Source organism: Stegastes partitus, unplaced genomic scaffold, assembly GCF_000690725.1.
Source record: "Stegastes partitus isolate 25-593 unplaced genomic scaffold, Stegastes_partitus-1.0.2 Scaffold923, whole genome shotgun sequence".
In the NCBI taxonomy this organism is placed as follows: Eukaryota; Metazoa; Chordata; class Actinopteri; family Pomacentridae; genus Stegastes; species Stegastes partitus.
Window position 1 is genome coordinate 1 of NW_007578654.1, and position 9,085 is coordinate 9,085.

The 9,085-nt window shown below is 41.6% G+C and overlaps 1 protein-coding gene across 1 annotated transcript; it reads right to left on the minus strand.

Annotated features, from left to right (window-relative positions):
- Positions 1–130: 130 nt before the first annotated feature.
- Positions 131–7,909, minus strand: LOC103366265 (protein polyglycylase TTLL10-like; the record flags this gene model as incomplete). Its single annotated transcript, XM_008293940.1, has 9 exons — positions 7,801–7,909; positions 7,498–7,657; positions 6,700–6,818; positions 6,403–6,523; positions 4,457–4,542; positions 2,819–2,993; positions 2,401–2,572; positions 1,376–1,516; positions 131–247 (listed from the first exon to the last, which is right to left on the minus strand). Coding segments are annotated over exons 1-9 (1,200 nt in total), but the record flags the coding sequence as incomplete, so codon positions are not given.
- Between the last annotated feature and the right edge of the window lie 1,176 nt (positions 7,910–9,085).

The window sequence follows — 9,085 nt, forward strand, 5'->3', positions numbered from 1 at the left end:
TTCTACTTTATTAGCCTTTTCTTTTATGGATTCATTTTTAATTATTATTGCTTTATATTGCCACATTATTTATTTCTTATTTTATTTATTCATCTTTTTATTTTCACACATTCAGCGAAGTCTTTCCCACCTTAAAGTCCTCGTCCACCATGAAGTCACAGCCAATCAGGTCGAAGAATCCCAGGCGGCAGTCGAGCTTCAACTTAACAGCCAAGAAGCACTGCGTCATGATGTGCTGCATGCGCTTCTGATGCAGGAAAAGAGAAAATTATCCGTCGTTCATTAGGCTGCTTCACAACGACATAAAAAATAAAATAAAATTAAAAAAAGTCAGTGCATTGTTTAGTTTACAGATTTTCCATATTTTTGAAATGCAAGAAAATATCAATGAAAACTACAAAAACTAGAACAGACAGTGGATTAAAAGCTCGAGCTGTGAATAACCACAAAATGATTTTAGATAAAACATTTTTTTACATGTATAGACTTAAAATAAAGTTGTTCATTGATCATATTATCACACATATTTTCTTTTCACTTAATAAATGAAATGATTGCATTCAAGTTTTTCAAGCTTAATACTGAATGTAATGTTTGAAATTTAGAGAAAAAGAAGAATTTTTTCTGTTATTTTTAGATTTGACTGTAATAAAAAGATGTACTGGAGCTATAAGCAAAAGTAATCAGTGAAAATAATTTTTTCATGTAAAATTCCTTTAATAAACATTAAAAAGCACAAGAAACACATGATCTTGTGTAAAATTAAGGTTAGAAAATATATTAATTACAGACTTGATGGTTATGTTTCATTATTTTATAATACTTTTTAGCACCTCAGCTTCCAGATTATTTTTGTTTTTTAGGTCTTTTAGCAGGTTTGAAGCAGGTTTCCTCCAGAAATAAAACGTATTCTGCTCTTTTTAAATGATTTGGCTTCAAGACGGTTCGACTGGATTCGCTGATCTGTTTGTGATTTGTTATGGAAGAAATGATGCACAGACTTCCAATAGCGTCTTTTAGACAACAGCTCACTTCTCAGTTGGACGTGCACATAGGTTTGCATTTGCACCTAGTTTCTATTAAGTAAACAGGCACGTTGTGGTCGACCGTCTGCACTCGATGTGTGTCACGATCAGGGTCTGAGGTTTCACTCTGACAGGTGAGGCTACAAACACCAAAAACATGTCGCACAAGCTGCACTGCAGTATGTGTTGTACTGCACAGAAAAACAACATGTGGAATATTTAATGTTGGTGATAAGCTGATGCATCCTCAGACAGGAATAAGCTCATCCAGATGAAGTCTCAATTAGCAGCGAGGCCAACAACCATCCTTATTATGGTGGTAATTGGTCCCTGAGAGCTACAGCACTCACTGCAAAGGCGCCCAGCACCCAGTCCCTGGGCAGACCCTTGGCAACCTGGAACTCATCGTTGACGTAGGCGTTGAAGCTGTCCATGGACCACACAGTGTCCTCCTTCAGCTGGCTGTACAGGGGGTTCTTCTTCTGCATGTACTGGACGTGGACAGCAGGGGGACCAGAGACACATGGAGCAGGCAGCAGAGAGACAGGAAGTCAGCGCTACAGCTCCATCAAAGCTCTTTGGATATGATACCGATGGTTACTGTGTAAGTAGGATGACGTGTAAATATCCCTACAGCAATACTTTAATATAAAAGTACTATTGGGCACCAAGAATCTGACATAAACATAAAATATTCTCCACAGAAAGTAGAACTTAAATTAAAAAAACAAGAGCAAAATAAAACCGGACATCAAAAAAAGTCTGTCCTGGTCTAAAATAAATTATTATAATGAATTCTTCACCTAAAGATGAGTAAAGTTTTGTCTTGTTCAACAAGATGGAGAACAGCAGCTGGTGCTGTAATTTATAGAGAACTCAAAGTGAACTGGATCCTGTGTGCTTTTAAATAGAATGCATAAATAAAAACAAAAATAAAAATTTGAACACTTATTCTGTCAAAGGCTGGTGCTGACATTTAGGAATTTGTTTTATTCCACTTAATGTATTAATTTAAAGAGTCAGTTGGAGCTCTATTTCACCACCATGACGATACCTGCTGGTTGCTAGGAGACATGGGACACGCTGTAAACTCTGTGATGGGAACATCTCTCTCTGGTTTTCATTAGATATCACCAATAAAAAGAATGAGACGTGAATATCTCCACAGTTAAACTTTCAATATCAAACTACTGTTGTGCAGAAACTGGGTTAAATATCAGATATATTAAATATGTTGCTCTTAAAATCTTAACTTTAAACTAATGCACAGCTTCTAAAAGACAACAGAAGTCAGCAAATCAAGGCCTCATGTAAACCATGTCTGGTTCCCTAAAACGTGGGAATGCCGTGTTCAAACCGTCGTGTTCGGCTCTACCTGATTGGTCAGATGGGCGGACAGGTTGCTGGAGCCGGGGTCGTAGAGGTCGCAGGTCAGCCGCACATACCCGTGACGGAAGAAGACCATGTACGGCGCGACGCAGGCGATCAGGAGGAAGGAGCGCACGTCAAACTTCTTCCCTTTCAGGAGCAGCGGGTTCTGGATGTAGCTGGATGTGATCACGACAAGCTGTAAATGTTCTGTGAGCGTCTGAAGAGTTTCACAGCTCTTCTCCTCATCACTCGTTTATCTTCTTTATGTTACTGATGCTTCTCAACAATTAAACAAAAACTGCATGTGAGGGTTAAACCTCCTGAAACGAAGCTCATCAGGCAAAATAGGACATATTTTCTGCTCCCTGTCCAGACAGAAAACATCAGATGGCTTTAATCTGAACCACTCAGTGTCTACGTACTGTTGGACGACGTGCGCCTGAGGCTGGCGGTGGTGAAGCTTCCCGTCGGCCCGGCGCTCCTCCATGTGCTGCAGCTTCAGTCTGAAGGCAGCGACGTCCTCCTGGCTCTTCAGAAGGAAGATCCCTCTGCCCTGGTTCATCCCCGTCGGCTTACAGATCCACATACGGCTCACACCTGGTGACGATAACAGAGTGACATCAGATGTGTGTGCTGATGTGGAGGCTCTTATCCAAACATGTTTCATATTCAGGGTCCAACTTGATCCTATCACATCAAATAATACTGCTAATCGTGCTACGTTACAGTCGTTGTTGTTGTATGGACGAGACATCAGCTGTGTGTGAATCACTCCTGATGTTCTCCTCAGTACGCTGGATCTACCCTCCAGATGTGACATGTGTCAGCAGCCTGATGCAACACTGGGTTACAAAAAATACTTCTATGAAGGTGTCGAGGATTTTCTAACTGATTTAGGACATGTTTGTGACGCTGAATCCAAAAACGACATCTGCTTTTCTGCATCAGGTCAGGTTTTTATGCCAACTCCATTTAAAAAAATCTATTTTACCACTAAATCGAATACATTTTTTGACTTTAGCGACTGATTTACTTTAATACTTCTCATATTTTAACTTTCTAATAGTTTTCATGAGCTAAATGATCCACAAGTTGATGAGCGTAAACATTAGTACAGATAAATACAAGTAAACTGCATGTTTCATCAAATCATGGAGCAAAACCAGTGTTGTAATATCTGGATTCAGCACATTGCAAATGTACAAAACCAGCTCAAAAACCTTTGACACCAAAATGGGTGTAGACCAGCGTTATCAATCTGTGCTCTTCTACGCCGCTGAATTTCAGACATTATTGTGTAAATAAAGCACAAACAATAGAGCAGAATATGAAGCATTCTGCATAGTAATCAATTAAACAAAATGCAGCTTCTTTAATATTAGAACCCTGATGAGGGCTGTTCTACCGTCTGCTGGGAACTTTTAAAGTATTTCTGCTTTCTGATGAACTCAGCGTTAAAGACAGCGAGTGCATCGTGGACAGACTTTATTTTACTTCCTGTCTGTGTTCCACTCTCTAAGCTTTTGGTTCTGCCTCTTTTCCTTTCCATTGTCTTCCACAAACCCGTCCATCACCCAGAGATCCGACCCAGCTGTCTGTGTCTTTCTCCTGTTTGCTTTGTGATAACCGTGTTTGTCAAAAGCTGGACGCCGCCGCCGACCGTCACGCTGCGTCTCTGTGCAGCTACAGTCAGTACCAACAGCAGCACACAGACGTGAACCGCTGTTTGGGTTTATAGTTGAATCTATTTTATTCACATCCCGCCGAGCGCCTCTCCTCCTGTTTGTGTCTCAGTTGTGCCCTCTGCTGACTCGTCTCCACGGCAACAGCATGTTCCCCTGGTGATTTTATCAATGCCTCATGGGAGGTGAAGTGCATTATTTTCCAACATCCTCGACCTCCTGATTAAACACTCACCGAGGCAACCGTTGTCCCAACGCCACCGAGCACAAACCGGACTGGTTTGATTTGATGTGAAACTAAATCCAGACAAACCAGTGACGGATTGTTCTGGCATCAGGGTATCAGTGGGTAAGAGGTTAATGCAGACGTGATTTTACCCTCCTGTTGGGCAAAGAAGGCCTCCCTCTCCTCCCTTACGTCCATGCGGAAGGTCGTGGGAATGAACTCCTCCATTTTCAGCCTCCTGTGAATCACATTAAAATAAAACTAATGGATTCGTGTTTAAACCACAAAATGATCGACTGGTCTGAAGCTCAGACCACAACTGGCTTTAAATCATCATCACACATGGACAGAATGTTAAATATTGAGCTCTAAAGTCAGTTTAAGTTGTTTATTTAGTTATTGCTTTAGTTTTTATATACTTTTATATGAAGAGTTCATTTAGAAAAACAGATAACTCCACCTTCACAAACCTTCAGAAAACCCACGTTTCCATCGTCTACCTGAGACAGTGTCAGTCAGTTATTTCTATTTCTGTCATTTCTACTGAGTCAAACCCACTCAGCTTCAGTTTGACTGATATTATCTCTAGTATCTCTAGTTATCTGTTTTTGCAGATGAACTCTTCACATCTTGTCATGAAGAGGATGAGCAAAATAATAATGTCATTGTACGACGTGACGGCCTGGTTTCACATGACAATAAGCCTCTTAGTCCTTGAATCTTAAATAAACTGTGGATGTTTTCTCTATGAATGAACATTTTACCCTCATTTACACTAACATCTCTTCTGCGGGGCTATTTTGGTCACCACTGACTGCAAAGTGTTAATTAGTCTGTGCACATCATTTATTTATTCAGTAATATTACCTGTAAAATAAGAAACCAAGCGATATCATTACAGGACTTCTTAACTGTCATACTGACATAGTTTTCAGCTGCTACAAAGGCAGGAAATAATTCATAAAATGTCGTCATAGCTTTTGTTTTTTGTGTGGCCACGCTGTGATGGACGGACTCAAGCAGGTTTTACAACCCTGGAAATAAAGAAGACAGTGATATAGGAAGGTTGGAGGACATCTACCTGTACGGTAGGTTAAATAATCAGAGTTTATAAACACCAGATACACTCAGAGATGATCTAAAGTGGCTTTGTTCTGACAGGGAGAGTCATACAGAACTGTAGAGTTCATTCACTGCACGTCCTCACAAACACTGATCACAAAAATACTTTTATCAAATGTAGTGTAAAGGTTTTTATCTCTTTAAATAGATTATTTTCCCTGTTCCGGCTTTTATCCTGAATGCCTGCACATAACGTCACTTACTCTACAAACAACAGGGTGCAATCAACCTTTACATCTAACATCTGGCAGGAAATAATGTCCATCCATCCATCATCTCTACACCTTAATCCTCACTAGGGTCATGGGGGGCTGGAGTCTATCCCAGCTGACTCAGGGTGAAGGCAGGTTCACCTGGACAGGTAACCAGTCTATCACAGGGCTACACTTAGAGACAGACAACCAAGCACACTCACATTCACACCTACGGACAATTTACAATCACCAATTAACCTCAGCATGTTTCTGGACTGTGGGAGGAAGCCGGAGAACCCGGAGAGAGCCCACACTGCACGGGGAGAACATGGAGACTCCACGCAGGAAGATCCCGGGTGTCCTCACCGGGACGTAAACCGAGCCACCTGCAGCCCACAATTACACTTGACCATCTTATTTTGTCATTGCACGTGGGAATGTTTTGGTCTTCCTTTTATTCCATTTCACACGTTCATTTACAGAATCAGGTTTGTGTTTAATGGAGCTTTTTGGTGATAACTGACACACAATATGTGTTCTTTGATGTCTGATGATGCAGTTTGGACGAGTTTATTAAACAGAACATCAAGCTGATATGTTCTCCAGTAAGTGTTTAGTCGTGTCTCTCTATCAAGTCAACCATCATGGTGCTGGACGGTTGCTTAGCGATCTGTAAACTCAGTGATGTAAATATATCCCTGTGCTGTGATAGACACAGCTGATGAGAGATTTCTATGAGAGGCAACGACAGGAGAAGACAGAGTTACAGCCGTCCGGTTCACCTGAGCCCTCGGCCATGTTTGACTTTGCTGCTCACGCGCTCGTACTCTCTCAGGCTGCTGAGGAGGCCGATCTTAGTGGTGAGCACCGCGTTGTTGGGAATCTGGAACACCAACTGTTCACCTGGAGACAAAACACGACGCCTTCAGGTTCTCATTTCTTCATTTTCTTCTTTTATTTCTTCTTCAAGTAACGAGACAAACATCCACTGTGTATTTTTTAAATCTGTATGATTTCCTTCCAGTAACATTGTGGTAATCTTATATTGAAACATAGCAAAAGGCACACATCCTAAATACCTTCTCTGAAGTTGCAGTAGCTGCCTGGTGATTTGGTCTCACACCACCTGAGTCTGAAGTCGTCCCGGTGCTTGTTGTGGATCCGTGTCCATCCTCTGCTCTCACAGTAAGCGCTCACTCTGCAGGAAAAGTCACACAGAAGTTCAATCAAACAACCAACCAGAGGTCAACAACAGGCCCAAACTAGAATATAAAACATGTGAAAGATGTGTTCTGCCAGCATGGAGTCTCACTTTAAGTCATCACTTTGATTTCTTTTTGGATTGGAGAACTTTAAACGGGATATGGGGACATCTTTGGAACAATAACAACTTGATATATCGGCCATCACATCGGTCCAATGAGCAAATTTAGCAGGAAGATCCTCCAGACTGATCAACAGCTTCATGCCACCGGCTGTCAGGATGCTGAACTGCTGATCCAGATGTGCAAACACTCCTTTGTTTAATTGCTTTTAGTTTTTGGATCCTGAAGAAACACTCTCTCATCTCGCCTGTACGACTGTTGTATGAACAATAAACTTGATTTGATTTGATTCGTCTCTATTTCACAGATATTTTTACTTAAATGATCCTGGACTTGAACGTTAAATATCTCAAAATATGCTTACATCTGTTTTATTTTGAATTAAGGCGCCTATGTGGTCTCATTTGGGCTTCTTGTGAATAGTCTTCTCACAGTGCGTACTTATACTCATTTTTTTTGGTGTGAACAAAAATAGAATATTCACATTGGTGATATCGGTATCGGCCAGAAATCACTAAATCCAACGTCTTCATTTCATTTTGTCCAACTTACATTTCAGCCCCGTTGGTTCCTCCAAAGAAAAAGAAAGGTCCAGGCCCCCGGGGCTCCTCTACCTGCCTCCTGCTGCCCCTGTGTGGGTGGGAGCATGAGGACAAGTCCCTTGTTTTGGACTTCTGGAGGTGTCGTCCACCGCCACCAGCATCTGATGCTTCTACACACAGAAATGAAGCGTGCTCACATTATAGGTTTAATCATGTGGTAATGCAGCTTTTTATGGTACAAAGAGGAACAAACATCAGTGGATTACTGTAGCTGATGGAAGTATTTCATCTCAAGTGTCATTAAGGATCACACCTGAAGCTCCACATCGGCTCTCCTGGTTGACAGCCGAGTGGGAAAATCTTTTCTTTTCTTCCAGAGTGTGAGTCTCCTCCCTCTGCTCTGGTCCACCATCTGATGTCATGATGCCAATAAGGTCAGCTGATGTTCCTGACTCCACCTGACTCCACCTGACTCCACCTGCCTCAGGCTTCCTGCAGGCTGCTTCTCCCCACAGGGAACGTCTGCTTCCTCATTTTCCTTTTCTTCCCTTCAGTGTGGTCTCCTCTGCTTGGCCATTACCTGCACTCAGACAACATGAGGCCAAACTGGTGGAACTTGCTGGAGACCATTACATTTGTTAGGTGCACCTCTTGTGGTTTGTAGTTAAATGGATATGTCATGGTGAGAGTATTCAGAGAATGACTTTACTGATCCTCTGATCTTTTGCCAAGCATTGGTTCAAACGTTTTAACCAACATGTATGGCGATGTCATGGTGTTTTTCTTAAAGGAAATGAGAAATTAACTTTGTTTTAAAATTTTTTGTAGTTACTAGAATAGAGTTTAATTCCTCATAGCAACAGCATCTAATCAGACTGAAATGTCAACCAGCTGTACAGGATTATTCACAATCTAATCACTGATTGTATGAATGTTTTGTTATGTTAAGGGTTTGTACTTCTTAATTTTTTGTTCAGTTTAATTAGAACTTCAGCTTCTGGGACTTGCCAGCACCTGCTAGGACTTTAATATACAATTTTAAACAGGAGAAATAATGTAAAGAAAACGCACCATTTAGAAACAAACATTCTAAACTAGAAGACAGAAGCTGAGCTGTATTATATAAGAAAGTTAAATGTCTTTACCTGCGACTCAGGCGGCACACACATGGACAGCCAGACTCCATGAAAACCTCCTCAGCCTGCTCTTCCTCCACCACGTGTTCTCGACCTTGTAGTTCCAACTGCAGGGCCAAGACAAACAGCAACACACTCTATAGGACCCACCTGACAGAGGTGGACTCACATGGTCCGCCTGCAGTTTGCCCAACAACACTTAGAAAACAATGGAAGTAAGCAAACTCACTCCAGCAGTGTAAACAGTCAGCAGTAACACAGGTAATGGGACCCTTAGCAACGGTTGCCACTCAGAATCTTGAAACGGCGGCTCAAGACAAACTCAAGATTATGTATCCCACACACCCCCACCCCACCACCTCTAAGTTTAGCTTCATTCAATATTGAGAGCCTGTAAGCCTCTGTTGTGTGAAGCCTATGGTAACAGGAGAGCCGAGTGTCAGTCAGAATGGATTTGCCAGT